The sequence below is a fragment of the Danio rerio genome, chromosome 17 (assembly GCF_049306965.1).
Source record: "Danio rerio strain Tuebingen ecotype United States chromosome 17, GRCz12tu, whole genome shotgun sequence".
Lineage (NCBI taxonomy): Eukaryota > Metazoa > Chordata > Actinopteri > Cypriniformes > Danionidae > Danio > Danio rerio.
The window spans coordinates 44377203-44396495 of record NC_133192.1 but is presented as its reverse complement, the minus strand read 5'-3'; the positions used below and the strand labels follow the sequence as shown (position 1 = coordinate 44396495).

General features: G+C 31.8%; 2 protein-coding genes across 4 annotated transcripts in view; one reads left to right on the top strand and one right to left on the bottom strand.

Annotated features, from left to right (window-relative positions):
* The window catches only part of babam2 (BRISC and BRCA1 A complex member 2), a 182510-nt gene extending 178612 nt beyond the window's left edge, over positions 1-3898 (bottom strand). For 2 of the 3 annotated variants that reach the window (XR_012392716.1, NM_001017777.1), the window contains 2 exon segments: positions 3817-3894; positions 1124-1275 (listed from right to left, as the gene is read on the bottom strand). Coding sequence is in view for 2 of the 3 variants with exons in the window: in NM_001017777.1 (NP_001017777.1) it covers positions 1124-1260 (137 nt within the window). In the remaining variant the exon portion in view is untranslated. 3 annotated transcript variants of the gene reach the window in all.
* Positions 3899-4097: 199 nt separating this feature from the next.
* The window catches only part of rbks (ribokinase), an 82607-nt gene continuing 67411 nt past the window's right edge, over positions 4098-19293 (top strand). The window contains 2 exon segments of the mRNA NM_001002117.1: positions 4098-4188; positions 8009-8067. Coding sequence (NP_001002117.1) covers positions 8012-8067 — 56 coding nt within the window. The 5' untranslated portion in view covers positions 4098-4188; positions 8009-8011.

Here is a 19293-nt window from a genome sequence, read left to right as displayed (position 1 = left end):
GAAGAACGCAGCATCTCAATTCTCAAAGGACGCGTTCTCTGCCCTCGCGCTCTCCTGAGTTCGTTCTTCCGAGGACACCTGGCAAGACCGGTCTCCACAAGAACACAAGTCCGTTCTCTGCGTTCTTGGAATTGAGAAACAGCCTTCGTCTCATTAACTTTAGGAAGTTTAATCCAATTTAGAGAGGGACCAAACACTACAGTTGTACCCAATACTACAGTACCCAATTTCTGTTTATCAGAGAACTTTTTTCAACATATTTCTAAACATAATAGTTTTAATAACTAATTTCTAATAACTGATTTGTTTTATCTTTGGCATGATGACATTAAATATTATTTTACTAGATATTTTTTAAGAGACTTCTATACAGCTTAAAGTGACATTTAAAGGTTTAACTAGGTTAATTAGGTTAACTAGGCAGGTTAGGGTTATTAGGCAAGTTATTGGTTAACGATGGTTTGTTCTGTAGATTATAAAAAAAATATTTAGCTTAAAGGGACTAATAATTTTGACCTTTATCTGGCTTTTAAAAAATTTAAAACTGTTTTTATTGTAGCTGAAATAAAACAAATAAGACTTTCTCCAGAAGAAAAAAATATTATCAGACAGACTGAAAATTTCATTGCTCTGTTAATCATCATTTGGGAAATATTTTAAAATAGAATAAAAATTAAAAGGAGGGCTAATAATTCAGACTTCAACGGTATCTAAACTGAGTAAATTTTACTTGGAGGATTTTGCGGTGTAGAATTTCTTTGGATCTCGAAATGATGCAAAGATTTTGAGGATCTTTTGGTCTACTTCACATTGTCAGGCAGGTTGTATTTAAGTGATTTCTTGATTGCACACAGGTATGGCATTAATTATAACTGGCATTTGGCCAGAGAAACTGAAATTAATTGTAATAAACCAGACTTAAGTTATGTTTTAATGGGGGGGATAAAGGCATACAGTGGCCAAGAATAAGATCCTTAATGATCATTGCTGGAAAGTCCCTTCAGTTTTCTAGAATTCTGATTAAGGTTATATTAAAGAAATTACTCATATCAACATAGACAACCTACAATTACGCTGTTCTCCAAAAGTTATCTATTTTTTGTAGAGTTCACAGAACACTCACCCACTCTTGAGGTCAGTAATCCGGAGACAGCTGGATGAATCCAAACCAACCCGTCCATTCCTCACTATAGAGCAGAGTAAAGGCCGCAGCTCAGGAGAAATACGGCTCAATGCCAACTCTGGAGAGAGACTATTCATCTTCCCAACAAGGCTCTGTCAATAATAACAATAATACATTTTTAACACAAAGTAATTCTTTGAGTTGTGTACAAAAATATAGAAACATATATAGGCAAATACAGAAAACAAAACAAGTATAAGCAAATACGATGAACAAAAATATGCCATGCAGATAAATACATACAATAACAAATCAAATGTACATACATGTAATAAAAAAATGGAAAACACAAACATTTAAAAACATCTGTCAGCCATACAGTGACTGTTGAATAAATCTTAATCATAAGGATTATATGAATTAAGGTATTCTTCTTCCTTTTTTTCTTCTTTTTATTACCATATTATAATTATTTGGCTTCCCAAAAACAGTGTGAATCATGTAGACTGAGACACAATCACATTATGACTGAGTCAATGTAAAAAAAACTGTTACTCTGTTAAATTTGGACACTGAAAATGAGCTGAAGCTTCTATTCCTGAATAATCAAAGTGTTTACGACTGACAAGTTTAACTTTAAAATGTTGAACTCCATGATGTCCCTAGATCTTTATTTGGTACTGTGTTCTACATCCAAAATGTCCAGAGGGAAACATTATCATGTTGTTAAAATGAGCATTTTTCTCTGCCTCATATGTTTATGTTCACGTTTTTCACTTTAAAGGCAATGAAAAGAACTTATTCTTTACTATAAAAGTAAAATTTCGAGCCTACAGACAAGAGTTGGATAAAAATGCTAATTTTAGAAGAAAGATTTTGATAGTTGAAGTCATTATTGTTTGCCCCTCTGTATTTTTAAGCCCCGCTCCTTATATTTTTCCCTCAATGTCTGTTTAATGGACAGCTTTTTTTGAACACATTTCTAAACATAATAGTTTTAAGAAATCATTTAAAAAAATATATAAAATATAAAGCTTAAAGGGGCTAATAATTTTGGCCTTAAAATGGTTCTTTAAAAATTAAAAACTGCTTTTATTCTAGCCGAAATGAAACAAATAAGACTTTTTCCAGAAGAGAAAATATTGAAACATGAAACATACAGTGAAAATTCCTTTGCTCTGTTAAACGTCATTTGGGAAATATTTAAAAAAGAAAAAAAATTCAAAGGGGGCAAATAATTCTGACTTTTAACTGTATATTAAATTAATTTTTAAATATAATTAATATCACCTGGCGGCAAGTCAGGTCAAGTTATTTTTTATTTGTATAGTGCTTTTACATTGTACCGTACATTGTGTAACTGAAGAAGAATAGAGATTAAAAAGCCACAACAATATTTCTAGTTGTGGAAAAACTCCAGCATTTCATATTTTTGAGACATATTAAACAATTTTTATATGCCTACAACACTATTTAAAATAGCAAGGTGATAGTTTTCTGTTAGTTTGATTTAAGCTTTCTAAATTGTGTTTTCAAAAGTTAGATTCAAACTTTTGAACAACACGTACTAATCAAAATCAAATTGATTTTCCAAATAATGATAACAACAATAAACATTTATGACATAAAATATGTTTATTAATAACTTAATAAACAGTACATGTAATGTTCCTCTATGATCACTTTTTAAAAAGTAACTGAACAAAATAGTAATATGGCTTTTCGTTATAGGATTTTGGTTTTAAAGTCTAGTTATTTTCTATCCACATTTGTGTTTGCCTGCTTTATTATATATTTAATGTTGGTTTATTATTTATTTAACTGGAATGTGGTTTGTACAACTGAGCTGTATATAAATGTTTGTTTGTAAACCTTTTAAACCATGGCTGCCTTTTTGTGCATTAATAACTGACTGTTGAACTCACCCAAGCACATTAATACTGTGTGTGGTTAAAGATTTGTCACACTTTAAAATGTATGAATGCCATTGGATTAGAAGACAACTAGATATGTGTAAAACTGTATAAGATATACATACAAAAATAAAAGATTATATGTCTTGAAAACTGTCCCTAAACAATATTTGTTTTCAACTTGTTGATTTGAAATACCAGTGGGTCACTTATAGTGATTTTATAATGTCAGTTTCTCTCACCACATTTGCATAATCCAAACTTTGGACAATTTATATACATAAATTGTATATAAAAAATATCTTACTTTGAACAATATTTCAAATCACTTATATACTTATTAAGTGTCTAGACGACTTATGTCACAATCACCATATTTTAAAAACGGGGGAAAAAAGAAACAGATCTCTTTGATTTCCACAGCATAAAATAAATAATATTGTTTATAGAGAAAAATAATTAAAAACGACTTCGCTGTGATTTTGAATTGATTATAACAAAGTTCTATTAAATGTGGTAAATGTTTCTAAATATTACTAAGACTTTCAAGCGGCTACTGTCAGACACAGAGAACATCAATGCTATCGCCGATATGCTTAATCGTGTTTTGTTTTGTGTTATTAAAATTTGTTTTGAAGCTGCAGATCGATGCTAACACACTGGCTAACATGCTAATCCAGCATTATCCACGGGTATTGTTAAGCCCCCCGTTTCTTTATGAGATATAGATTCGATACAAAAAAACATACAATAAAATTTAAATAAACGTGTTCTCTGTACCTTTTATGTGTATTATAGAAACAATTTTGAGTATGAACCCATGCCTTACTTCCGCAGCTTCTATTGAGGTTTGTTTATGGATGTTTATAAATATGCCTTATCATTTTACCACGGTGTTATTGAAGGACCACATAAATAATTAGTCTAATGTGTTTAGAAAAACAAGTTATTACACTTGGTTGAACGTCCTGCATGTAAATGCTTGCACACGTTTTTAAACTATAGCTAGTTATTCTTTTAAAGACAGGAGTATATGGAGACAGCTCTAGCGATCTTCTGATGTGTTTCTGTGCAGACTGACAGATATTAGACGTGGGTGCCGAGTACTGCACTGGCAGTTTAGATATATCGCTTTATTCAGTGGACAAATAGGTAATGTGTTAAAGATTATAACGTACAATATGCTTTTTAAGGCTGCTTAATCACACAAATGAAATGACTGATACTATAGCATTGCGTTTCTATTTTTGCTAACAGTCCAAGTATTAGTAGACTTTGACCACAATCACTTACCAGATAAAACAGCATAAACAAACACTTTAGCAAAATATTTGGTCAATTCTGCACAATGTGAATAAATATTATATTTTTTGTTTGCAAATATTTGATTTATTAGTATTGTCTTTATATGAATACTTTATTATTCTAAATAAATATATTTATTTGGCAGTCTGGCATATTGCATTGTATTACCATTACAGTGTATGCTTCATATATATATATACATATATATATATATATATATATATATATATATATATATATATATATATATATATATATATATATATATATATATATATATATATAGGCTGTGCGATTTTGGGAAAATATCTAATTGCAATTTTTTTTTTTTTTGACAGCGAATGCAAGTTGATTTACGATTTAATTCAAGGTTTAACTATTAGCAACAATTCAACAGCTTAAAAAAAATGACCTGTTTTTGTTTTGTGACTTTAAAACCAAAATATTTCCATTTTACAAACACAGTTTTCCTTGGATATTAACTCATATGTTAATGCTTCTCAAGCAGCAGATGCCACAATCCCACCTGTCAGTAATTTATCATAAGCGCAGTTCAGTTACACAATTCTGATTGGGCAGAACGAAAGTGTGCTCACTCAATTGGCTAGTTATAAAGCCCCTTTCAGATCATCCAATTTCTGCATTATTTTCTTGATCAGTGGGTGTCATGGCGAGTCGTAAATGACAAATGGACATCGTGGCAAGATTCAATCATTATTTCTCGTGTAATGTGGCATAGTTCACAACAACCAATACCATGTCTGCGATCCCTAGGAGAAAGTCTTGCATGTTTAATTTAATGAAACAGAGCAGGCTTCACCTGTTATTCGTTAACTAATCATATTTTGTAGAGATTTATTATATTATTATTTTATATCCCTACAAATTATTAAAGAATTTAAGGTGGTCATTTTCTTTGATTTGAACTTATAACAACTTTGATTTTAAAACTGTTTTTAAACTTAAACTGCTTTTAAATGTAAACTTTTCACCAACAAGTAATTATACTCAAATAGATTATCCTAATAATAATTAAAAAAATAAAATAATTGACATAAAATCTGTTTATTGATGAGTTGAGCTGATAGAAGATCCTATCGTCCATCGCCAATGGCTGATAGACAACACGATGCTGAGCCGGCATCGCCAATCCTCTGCCCCGCTTTCATCGCAAACTCGCTCGCAAAAATACTCAGGCCCCGTTTACACTATTACATCTTAGTGTTAAAATGGCATTTTCGACCGAAAATGATTCACATCCACGCTGTTTTTTATCTAGCATTTCTGAGCAGCCCTCCGTCAACTGAAAACGCGCATCATGTGACCACAGCCACACACGCTGTCATGCACTCGTCTGAGCTCCAGAGAGCAGTGCACGTCGGACAGTTTATCAAGGATGTACCGTTGGATCGCGTCTCACTATAGTTGAAATACATGATATTTAATTAACTAACAACTCTTCGGTCTTTTGAATCTACCTGGTAATGTGTCACAGCATCAGTACACTGCTTCAATACTTTACTTTCAGTACTTAGTAATTTTAGTGAAAACCTCAGATACTGTTGGTTGTGCACCTTTTTTACTGACCATGCTTGTGGACGCCGTTATAACGACACAGATCACTCTGCCTATTCATGCCTATTGATTCACAATTTAATTCAAGCTTTAAGCTGATTTTAATTCAACTCAAGCATCAGCTAAATAATCTGTAAGCTGTTGAAAGTGGCAACAACTCTGTGACAGCTCTTATAAATGACCGTTTTTTGTTCGGTGTCTGTGACTTTGAAACCAAAATATTCCCATATTACAAATGCAGTTTTCCTTGGATATTAATTTATCTATTAATGCTTCTGAAGCAGCAGACGCCATAATCCCACTTGTCATCGCTTTTCCTGTTGGTTTTCTTTTTTATTGTGGGCGTAGTTCAGTTGCGCAATTCTGATTGGGCAGAACGAAAGTGTGCACACTCAACTGGCTAGTTATAAAGCCTCGGTCAGATTACGCAATTTCGGCATTATTTCCTTGATTGTCGTGTCGTGTCGTGTCGTGTCGTGGGGAGTCGTAAATGACAAATGGACTTTGTGACAAGATTCAATCGTTTTTTATCGTGTAATGTGGCATAGTTCACAACAACCAATACCATGTGTGCGATCCCTAGCAGAAAGTCCAGCATGTTTAATTTTATGAAGCATAGTGGGCTGGTTTTAAAGCACTTGTTATTCGTTATTCTTGTTTACATATATACATATACTTTATAACATAGCAGAATATATGAAGTATAGTGGGCTGGTTTTAAAGCACTTGTTATTCGTTATTCTTGTTTACATGTATACATATATATAACATAGCAGAATATATGAAGCATAGTGGGCTGGTTTTAAAGCACTTGTTATTCGTTATTCTTGTTTACATGTATACATATATACTTTATAACAGCAGAATATATGAAGCATAGTGGGCTGGTTTTAAAGCACTTGTTATTCGTTATTCTTGTTTACATGTATACATATATACTTTATAACATAGCAGAATATATGAAACATAGCGGACTGGCGTGAAGCACTTTACCTCAGATTTTATTGTTGTCTACATATATATATTTTATATTGCAACCTTTTATAATTAACTAATCATATTTTGTAGAGATATATAATATAATTATTATTTTATATTCCTACAACATTATTTAAGATTATTAGGTGGTAAATTCCTTTGATTTAAACTTATAAAAACTTTGATTTCAAAACTGTTTTTAAACTTAAACTTAAACTGTTATTAAATTGAAACTTTTCACCAATAAGTACTTATTATACTCAAATGGATTCTCCTAATAATAATAAAAAAAAAATAAATAATTGACATAAAATCTGTTTATAAATGAATTAATAAACATTACATATAAAAGTGCATGTAATATTCCTCTATGAACAAAATAGATATGTGTGTGTGTGTGTGTGTATGTATATATGCCTCGCAGAAAGTCTAGCATGTTTAATTTTCTGAAACATAGCGGACTGGTTTTAAAGCACTTTACCTCAGATGTTATTCTTGTTTACATATATACATATATATTTTATATTAACTAATTGCAGCGCTTCAAATTGCGACTCAAATTCGATTAATTGCACAGCCCTAATATATATATATATATATATATATATATATATATATATATATATATATATATATTTTTTTTTTTTTTTTTTTTTTAAACAAATATATATCCATTAAGGGTCATGCCTCAACTCCAAAACACTTGAAAGTATACTAACCACAGCAGCTGATTTGAATCTAAGAATGAGTAGAATGCAAACTGGACTTATTTTGGGAAAATCTAGGCTGCTTGATAGCCAGCGGCAGGCGTTTACAGTCCCCTGAGGCCTGCTAGGAGATTTGAGCAGATTAACACTACTATTCACATGCATTGCCTACACGCAAGGGATTGAATTAATGAAGGATTTCCATGGTTGTTGTCATCACACGATTCAGTCCTGAAATAATCATGCACATTAGAGCTTTAAATGTTCAATGTGGAGCACAACTATACCAGTATTTAACAACTGAACTGTTACTTTCTGAAATGTATTCTTAATTGTTGGTAATCTTGTTTAATAAATGTATGTCAAATGTTTTCATTTATTTTTTCTTTTTTTATTAATGAAATTAGGTCATGGCTGAAGACTTTAGTGTTGTCGTTGTGGGCTCTTGTATGACTGATTTAGTAAGGTAAGTCATCTAATGGTTTCAATTTTGTAATTTGGCAAGGGTAACTTTTAAAATGAGAGCACAAAAATGCCTTTGTCATTCATTACTCTGTTGTTGTTCAAGAAAATTGCAATAAATTGATGCGACAAAAAACAGTAGATAGGTACAGTATGTAATCATACTGTATATTCCCATGTCCTCTAATGAATTACAATATGATATGTGCATTATTTACAATTATGTTTGTCTATATTTTAATAATATATTTTGTAATCTGAATATTTGATAAATGATTTAAAAAGCCTTTATTTTACAGATGAGTTTATATTCCAGTTAATAATTTAACAAAAAAATAGCATTCCTTTATAAACCTAATGTTAACAGAACACTAATTAAGGGAAATTGTCACCCATAAAATGCATTTCTGTCACTGAAGGATTGAAGGTGATGATAATATAACACATTCAATTCCACCAATATGTGTTTTTTTTGGTTCATATTTATCATGCTAATATGACTCCCACACTACAAGTGGAACATCCCATTTGCAGAAGCCAGATTTTAAGGTTTTTAAATAACTCGGCATCTATATTTAAATAACCCTGAAAGGAATTAGCACTTCCATCAGGAACCAAATGAGGTCCAACAAAGGCAGATTTGAGGAACTGCCTTCTGTTGTGCCATCTCTGCCTATTATTAACATTTCCCCCAAGACCTGATTCACTGCTTACCGGTCACATTTGCCACAGGAACAATTTTTTTTCCTCTCATCATCAAGAGTGTCCTAGTCATATACAGTAGTAGTCACATAGTCAGTTTATCCAGCTCACGTGCATCGTGTGACTGAAATTTGACCTAAACATGCAGCTGTGCAGTCGGATATTATCCTGTATTTAAAATACACTGTTTAAAAAAATCACATATACATAAAAATCCTACTTGGCCTATTATTCAGAATGTCTGCAGTCTTAAAAAGTTTTAAAATGCCTTAAATTTCAAAAATAAAATTTTACTTAAATTCACTGAAATCTTGTCGTGTAGGTCTTAAAGCCTTTTAAACAGGTCTTCATTTTTCTTTGTTTATGTAAAGCTACCCAATCAATTCAACACATCTCCAAACACCAACAATACATCTCAATATAACCTTTAGCAAAACTCTATCTATATTTAATATTATAAAAGTTTGTTGTGCATACATTTAGTTTATTAAAGTTTTTATTTTTTAAGATGTTTTTTTTTTTATTAGTATGTATACAACTAGAGTCTGCTTGTTTTGACACGTTATTTAAATTATGTGGCTAAGAAAATAACTAATTAGAATTATTATTTTTTTATTTGGCAAACAAAAAACATATATACTCGGCCATTTAAAAAAAATCCTTAGCCCTATTTAAGTCTAAAATTACATTTTTGATGGTCTTAAAAGGTCTTACATTTGACTTAGTAAATCCTGCAGAAACCCTGATTATTAGTCTCGGACAATATTTGTACAATTGCAAGTGATGTGACTAAACATACAGGATAGCTGACTTAAATACAATACAATAAATGACAAGTGTTAAGAGTTTCTTCAAATTCTCACTCCAACATTTAGTCAGATGAACTTGATTCTTATATATTGAATCAATATCAGGATTCCTATACAGCCACGAGTCATGGGATTTCTGGATGACCACAGAATTTGAAAAGTTCTATTTCAGACATTACATTTTTTTGCCGAAGTCATGGAATATCAGGTATGTTTGTTTGTTGCTTTAAATTTTAGTATTCATTTATATACCATCTAAGACAAAAAACTTATGTTGTTCAAATAGTAATCGAACAACTTTGATGGAATGTTTTGATCCATTTCAAATGTAAACTACTTTATATTTATATACTGTATATAGACATATTGTACTGTTTTTCAGCTAACTTTCAGCTAATTTTAATCTTTTCTCTCATCAACTTGCAGTCACCATATGCAGTCATTTTTAACTAAGCTAGACTGGTCAGGTTAATGTAAATGTTGATGCTTTGGTTTCATAGTGACCACTTCAAGAACTTTTGTTAAAAACTAGATGACAGAAAAGCTAAACTTTAATGTTTGTTAAACTATTCTTTCAAGCTATTAACCATACAAACCATACAACAGCAAGTACTTCAGATTTATTCCTAAATATGTCAATTATTATTTGACATTATATGAATTATAACAGTTGTTATTGTGGTTAATTATTATTTTAAATATACAGTTGAAGTCAAAAATATTAGCCCCCCTAAGTTATTAGCCCCCGTTTACTTTTTCCCCAATTTCTGTTTAACAGAGAGAAGTTTTTTTTTTCAGCACATTTAAACATAATAGTTTTAATAACTCATTTCTAAAAACTGATTTATTTTATCTTTGCCATGATGACAGTAAATAATATTTGACTAGATATTTTTCAAGACATTTCTATACTACTTAAAGTGACATTCGATAGCTTAACTAGGTTAATTAGTTTAACTAAGCAAGTTAGGGTAATTAGGCAAGTTATTGTATAATGATGTTTTGTTCTGTAGACTATTGAAAAAACATAGCTTAAAGGGGCTATTATTTTGACCTTAAAATGGATTTTTAAAAAGTAAAAACTGCTTTTATTTTAGCTGAAATAAAACAAATAAGACTTTCTGAAAAAAAAAAAAACATTATCAGACATTCTGTGAAAATCTTCTTGCTCTGTTAAACATCTTTTGTGAAATATTAAAAAAAGAATAAAGAATTTCAGGGGGGGAGGGGGTAGTAATTCTGACTTCAACTGTATATATAAATTCAGGGTCAGTAGGATTTTTAAATGTTTTAAAATAAGCTTATCCTGCTTACCAAGGTTGCATTTATTTTAATAAAAATACAGTACAAATTGTAAAATTATAAAATGTTATTGCACTAGGAAATAACTGTTCAAAAGTAGTATAAAAGTATAAATTAATTAAAAAATTTAATCCAGTGATTTTATTAATGAATTTTCAGCTTCATTATTCCAGTTTTCTGTCACACGAACCTTCAGAAATCACTCAAATATTAATTCTTCTTCTTCTTCTTCTTCTTCTTCTTCTTCTTCTTCTTCTTCTTCTTCTTCTTCTTCTTCTTATTATTATTATTATTATTATTATTATTATTATTATTAGCAATTATGACTGGGGTAATAATTTACATTTTAAATAATTTAATTTATTTAATAATTTAAATACAATTAATCATAAAAAAACTGACCCCAAACTTTTGACCAGTATATATATATATGGGTGAAGCATTGGCGCTGTATTGCTGTCATCTCACAGCAGGGTCACTGGTTCGAGCCTCGGCTTACTTGGCGTTTCTGTGTGGAGTTTGCATGTTCTCCCTGCGTTCGCGTGGGTTTCCTCCAGGTGCTCTTGTTTCCTCCACAGTCTAAAGACATGCGGTACAGGTGAATTGAGTAGGCTAAATTGTCCGTAGTGTATGAGTGTGTGTGTGGATATGTGTGTGAATGTTTCCCGGAGATGGGTTGCGGCTGGAAGGGCATCCGCTGTGTAAAAACTTGCTGGATAAGTTGGCGGTTCATTCCGATGTGGCGACCCCGGATTAGTAAAAGGAGTAAGCCGACAAGAAAATGAATGAATGAATATATATAATATTTTTTATAATATTATCAATATGTGAGCACAATATATAGTATATTATATAATTATATATGTGCATATATTATATAAGCAGCCTGTTTTCTGTTCATTAGGTGTCATTAAAATTAAGTTAGGAAATGTCAGGCAATTTGATATTTGGCTTGAAGCTTGAACCCTGTAATAACCTGTTGTTCTGGCAACAATATATTATTAAATATTTTGTGGAAACAAATTTTTTTAACATCTAATTTTGTAACATCGTAGAAGTCTTATCTGCTACTTTTGGTCTATTTATTGATCCACACAAAACCACTTCCCATGCAAAAGTTAGGATCGATAATAAACTTGATGGTAGAGTGCGCACAGCCTTATGTAAACTCTAAGTAAACATATTTAATTTAAAAATAGACTTAATTGAACAACTTTAAATAACAAACATAATCATTTATAAATCAATGAAAAGGCATTCACGTTCACATTTAGGATAGTTTCTATGCTTCCTAAGTTTTATAATTGAGACCCCATATTGCTTGAAAACATCATTTAATGTAATTCTTTAAGGAATTTGTATTAGATAAAAATACAGTTGATGAAAACCATACCCAAAAAGCAAGTTCATTATTTATTTAATCAATCATGTCCACAAAAGGTCAGGTAGGAGGAAATGTTTCTCAAAGAGCTTAGTGGCACAGTCAGCATTTGGTTTCTTTCCATTCATCACGTTCAGTAATTTCCTTGCCATAATAACCCAGTTGATCAAAACAAAGCTAAAGGAAAAAAATCATTCACTTAAACATATAAAAGAAATACAGTCATCAGTGTTGGCCTTAGAACAGAGATTGCATCAATTAAGCAATAGCTCTGATGGGAAGTGTGTGTTTGTTTTTCAACAGGCTGTATTTTTTTTTTTTTTTTTTTTGGAGGTTGGCTGACACATTTCACCCATCAAAGTGCTATGCATGGCTTTGAAGTGTAAAATCCAGTTTTCTATGTGGCTTGTGTTTGTCAAACGGAATCAGACACTTTGAGACTTGTGTCTTGTAGGGAACATCTGTGTGTTTGCGTTGAAGCCAGACAGTGCCACCTGCTGATTATTATTTATACTCATTAGTTTGCCTTCACTGGAGCCAGAGCTTCACTTGCTGAGTGATTATAGTTAATCAAGAATGTGCACACACTACTCTGCGTGCTGTGTACTTGCATCTTTATTATTCACATAACAGTAAACATGAGGTATCTTATCTTTGGTTATCATCAATCGATTTTAGAGGGATAGTTCACCCAGAACTGAACATTCTTTACGCATCTTTCCTTTGTTACTATCATCCCTTTCTTCTGGTGAGCACAAAAGAAGATGTTTTGAAGAAAGTTGGAATCCTGTAACCATTGACTTTCATAGTGTTTGTTTTTGCTACTATGGAAATTAGTGGTTACAGGTATTCAGCTTCCTTCAAATATTTTTTTTTTTTTTTGTGTGTGTGTTCAACAGGGGAAATAAACATGTGGTGAATTAAATTTTCATGTTTGGGTGAACTATCTTTTATATATATATTCATAATCCAAGTATATAGTTCAAATCTAAGACACTCTAAATCCATCAGACCTCTTTTTCTTGTAAATGAGCTTTTTCTATCAGACTGCTATAATTTGGTTCAGAAGTTTCATTTTATAGGTAATCATAAGGTTATTAACTGGTAAAAAAAAAAAAAAAAAAATATATATATATATATATATATATATATATATATATATATATATATAGTATTTTTTTTTTCATAAATGTCACTTTAGACAATTATTTAGTTTTTAACAAGTTAGATTTTCTTTTGTGTCAAAACCAGCTAAATCTGCTTGTGCTTTTTTTTTTTTTTTGCAAAAACCTCTAAATCCACCTATTAGGACAAGACAGTGTAATTAGTTGAATATGACTAATGATGCTATTATAAATTATTTCATCAGACATAAAACACCTAAAATTATAAATATACAAATCTGTCAAGTTAGTGGTAGTTCATTCCGCTGTGATAAACCAGGAAGAAAGCATAAGGAAAATGAATATATGAAATCTGTCATGTAGTAAGTGCATTAATCAATTAAAATTAAAACTGACAATAAATAAATCTTAAGTCTGTTGTCATTTCTAAAATATTTGGGATTTAGATTTAATGAAAGTGGAGCAATGTAAACATTACAAACATTGTAACCTAAGCTTAGTAAATTCAAATAATGTTGTGTAAAAACATTGTGAAACATCAATATCTTTGCATTGTCCATTAATAATACATATTAATAAGTAATACAAATAATGTATAGATTTATACTTTATATTTAACTATTAAAAATAGCTTAAATTAGCAAATAAAACACAAAGTAGGCCTACCAGGCAGAAAGGGGATATTAATAAAAAATAAAAATAAAAATTAGGGGGGCTAATAATTTTTACTTCAGCTGTAATTGCTATATATATATAACAACTTGTAATTTTTATTTTATGCATTATTTGTAGTACCTTAATATAGTGTACCACAGTATTCCAAGGTACTTCAAAAAATGCTAAGAAATAAAAATTACCTGGCACAGTCATATTACATGTCAAAATAACAAAAACAAACCTACAATCTACCATTTCTTTGTTTTTGTTTATTCTTTTGAACCACAGCACCAAATCATAATTACTGTGTCATGTTCTACTTTTATAATATAAACAGATGCTTACATCACAGCCTGTGTCACAGAACAGAATACCGATTGTGTTTCCTTTTTAAAGAGATCGTTCACTCAAATGTGAACATTGACTCACCATTTACTCACCCTCATGTGGTTATAATGTCTTATGAGATTTTTCTGTGAAAAAAAAAAGATATTCCGCTGAATGTTTGAAACCAGTAACCATTGGCATCCAACAAACGGCTATCGCAAGGAAAATTTGAGATCTCAAAAAGCGTCCACAGCTACCTCTGATGGATTTGAGAAAACAAAAACAGCACAAAAAAAACAAACCTCCTGGGATGTATTTGGCGCTCTCTAGAAATGTATATAGGGGTACGTAGTCAGAATAAGCCTGGGTTGGTTACATGTATTTTATGTGTCCAGAAGCAGTATGTTATATTGTCAGAGTGCATGTGTGTGAAAATACTGGCATTTGCAAGTCTCGGTACTTGCTCTGCCATAATAATCCAAGCAGCGTAGCAGATCTATTCCGCCAAGACTAAATACAAACATTACCATATTTATATTTATTAGCATACTAAATCTCTCTGATAGGTATCATGATTAAATCATATTAAAATATGTAACTTATCTTTTATCATTCCATAACATTTGGCCAATACTTATTCCCCTTTCCGTATTGTAATCAAATCTGTGACTCTTATCTTTCCACATATCTTTTTATTTGAAGAATTTTTAGTGTGAATGCACTATTTACACTACTTATATTATAAAACAACATTGAATAGTGCATAATATGCAATTTAGGATGCAGCTATTGACTTTCAGTTTATAGTATTCTTCTAAATAAATAAAAAATACAATACAATACAACACAAAATACAAATAAATGTGTTCACCAGAAGGATGGAATTGAAATGGGTTTATGACAAGTTTTGGGACAGTATTTTCCTTTTAGGTAGAACTATGCCTTTAAGTCACAGTATTTGTGTCAGAATGTGGTTTGTGGGAGAATGACTGTTGCTCATAAAACAATAGAGGGACTGTAAGCAAGGAGGCCAGGTGATGCCTGTCTGTCTGTCACCTGCAACACAGACAGTGACTCATTCAGACACCCTTGTGAACTAAATCATATATGTACTCCTTTGTTTATTATAGTTGAATCTATGCAAAAAGCAAAAACACGCGTTATTGTTCTGTCATATGAAGTGGCTGTTTATTTTGCTGAACCAGCATTGTACTGAATTTGTTGTGGATATATATATATATATATATATATATATATATATATATATATATATATATATATATATATATATATATATATATATATATATTTTTTTTTTTTTTTTAGAAAGCGCACAAACTCTACCGAATTATACATTTTTTAAGGTTTAATAAACTACAAAAAATTGAGCCTCTTTACAATTTATTGCCTACTTAATTTATCAATTAGATCAATCAGATAATCAGATTTCGCTTAAAAAAAAAATCAGTTTAATAAACACATTGATCTTAATTTTCATGGACAAAGCAAAGTAAGTTCTTAGGTAATCTAATTACAGCTACAACTCGCATTTAATAAATTGCTATATTTTTCAGAGTAATTTTATTTTTCAGAAATGCTTCATTTATCAAGTTGATGAATTGAAACCAAATGAACTCAAATTGATAATATATGGTACATCCAGTATATGAAATATGGTGTCATTACTTTGAAATGTTCATGTTTTGATACAGTATAATGTTTCATTTTCTTTTTTTAATAAAGCTATTTTGACTACATATTAGGATTTGTACTTTGTAAAAAAAAGTCATGAAAACAAATGTTGTTAATGTTACTTTAACTAATATTAATCAGTTTACCGGGTTTCATCTATATGTGTTTAAGTAAACAAAGTTTAACTTAACATTTTTAGTCAGTTTGACTGCTGTAAATTGAGTTGAATATGCATGTCACCGTTGAGGTTTTGAAAGGATGAGGACTCAATTTCAAGAACAAAAACATGGGTTTATTAATTTTAAAACAAAGCAAAAAGCAACAGAAACAACCCTGAGAGGTAAAACATTAACAAAAGAAAAAAAAAAAACTTGGACTGGGCTGGCAGGGAAGGGCAGGGCTGGACAAGGCTAGACAAAATGATATACTGACACAGGACGGCAGACAAGGGGGAACTATAAAAGAGAAGTAATTGACAAACAGGGGAACATAATAAACTAATAATGTGTTGACAAGGAGGACTAAGGCTCAATCCCAATTCTTTTTTTGTACCCCTAACCATTCCCCTTGGCCCTTAAAACCGAGTGTGAAGGGGAAGAGTTTCAAAATTTAACCCTAAGAAATGGGAAAGCACTACAGCACCTGCACACGTCATCATATGTCATCGCGATCTCTTGCTTCATATGAGATCAGATGATTGTTACTGCTGTAGTTATTTCAGTTGCTTTTTTTTTTTGGTATGTATATCAAGGAAATCGCTGAAGGCATATATTATGTTATCATAACGATATAATGTGGCAATAAGATCGAAACTATACTGTGCATTTACACAGTGGCCATATTCATCTATGTAAACAAACCAAAAACAAAATTAACATTATAGCAGACACTGTAAAAAACTTTATTCTCAGCCACTCGACTTTTCTGACAGGGTATTCGTGTGTCATCGAGTGTCAGAGTGTTGTGGGACTGCTGTACAGGAGTTATGATTATGGATTATAGATATCGATATTTAGCTGTTTTTATTTTAGCGTTTTTTTTTTTTTTTTTTAAGCATGACTGTGAAAAACAAAAGTGGTTTTGAATATATCAAAACATATGTTTGTTTGTTGTTATAATTCGTAATAATGACAAAAAATACTAATTCGTGGATCTCCTTACTTCCGGGTGCAGCTATCCTGCCATTGTGGCTGGTGTATTCTGGTAAATTTCCTTACCCCTTGGTTTCGAGTGTGGTCCTGAAATATCTTCATTCGAAGGAGTATCTACCCTTTTCTCTTAGCCCTACGCCTTCAAGCTAAAGAGAATTGGGACAACCTGACCCCTTCACGTGAACACGCAAAATGAGGGGTAAGGGGAAAAGCTAAGAGTAGAATTGGAATTGGGCCAATAAACAAATAAGACAAGACACAAACAATAAACAATAAACTAAACAATAGACAAGAAGTACATGACACAGAAACACAACACAAGCCATGTGCTCACATAAAACAGAATTAGAACATGCGGCCACAATGTAAACAAAGCTGGCCAAGATGGCGCTCACACGAAAGACGAAGACAGACAAGGATAAGAGTGCTCAACCTGAGAAAACAAGATTTGAGCACAACATACAAGACAAGACAGGACTAGTGTCTGGATTCTGCCACCAAAACAAGAATTGACAAGAGTGAAGCGGCAGAATCCTGAGAATAAAAGTTCCTTTAATTAAAAAAAAAAAAAAAAAAAAAACTTAGGCAGCAAGAATTTTTGTGTAGTGTAGAGATTTTAAGTAGTATTGAGTCAAGTAATTCACTCCAAAAATATTTTTGCTGCTTGTTTAAACTACTTATTTAAGATAAGCGGAAACAACACAATTCTTAAGCTTCTTGGGGGATAACTTAATTGTTTTAACATTTTTACAGTGTTTAATTACTTTTCAAACAAAGTAATTAGAAAAGTGATGTAAATATTTTTTTATTATTCTGTAATTACTAACTACTTTCATAAAGTAACTTACACTTATTTCATCATAAAAAGCTGAAAATCTTTCACTTACTATTTATTTTACTCAAATCTCAGTGTGATCTTTGTTGATATGCATTTGCTTTTGGTAATATTCTCTCATCTCCACAGCACACAAACAACACACATGTGAAAAACAACTTTATCGGCTCGTTTTGCTATTGTATAAACATGTGCTCCTGGAGACTTGGATTGTGTCCAGACCGTAACTAGATGTCTGGGATTTGAGCTTTTTTTTCTCTTCTTCTTTTGTTCAATAGCATGAGTAATAGCTGCTAGTTCTGCTCGGGTGAAAGGCTGATGGGCCCCGCTCTGAAATGTCACGCACTAAGGCAGCACAGCAATTAGCTTTTTAGGCAGTTCAGGGCACCTGCCTTGGATTTACAAGGGTTCAGGATGTCATGTCGCATTATTTTCACTTACAGCTCACAAACATAGCATGTTTCCAGTAAATGCTCCCTTCATTTAAACAGTATGGAGTTTGAGAACTGACTGGATGGTCCATCTGTTGTTTCTCTGAAGTCAAAAATGCAATACAAAAGCAGAATACCAACACTGTAAAAAATGTATATTAAAATATGCTGTAAAGATACAACAGCTGTGGTTGCTGTTAAATACTCTCACCGGCCACTTTATTAGATACACCCGTCTAACTACTCTTTAACGCAAATTTCTAATCAGCCAATCACATGGCAGCCACTCAATGCATTTAGGCATGTAGACATGGTCAAGACAATCTGCTGCAGTCCAAACCGAGCATTAGAATGAGAGAGCGGTGATTTAAGTAGCTTTGACGTGGCATGGTTGTTAGTGCCAGACAAGCATGTCTGTATATTTCAGAAAATGCTGATTTACTGTGATTTTCACACAGAGAATATTCCGAAAAAGAGAAAATATCCAGTGAGCGGCAGTTCTGTGGGTGCAAATGACTTGTTGATGCCAGAGGTCAGAAGAGAATGGCAAGACTCGAGGTTCGAGCTGATAGAAAGGCAACAGTAACTCAAATAACCACTCGTTTCAACCAAGGTATATGCAGAAGGGAATCTCTGAATGCACAATGCGTCGACCCTTGAGAGGATGGGCTACAGCAGCAGAAGACCACACCAGGAGTCACTCCTGTCAGCTAAGAGCAGGAAACTGAGGCTACAACACATACAGGCTCACCAAAATTGGACAATACAAGATGGGACAAACATTGCCTGGTCTCATGAGCCTCAATTTCTGCTGCGACA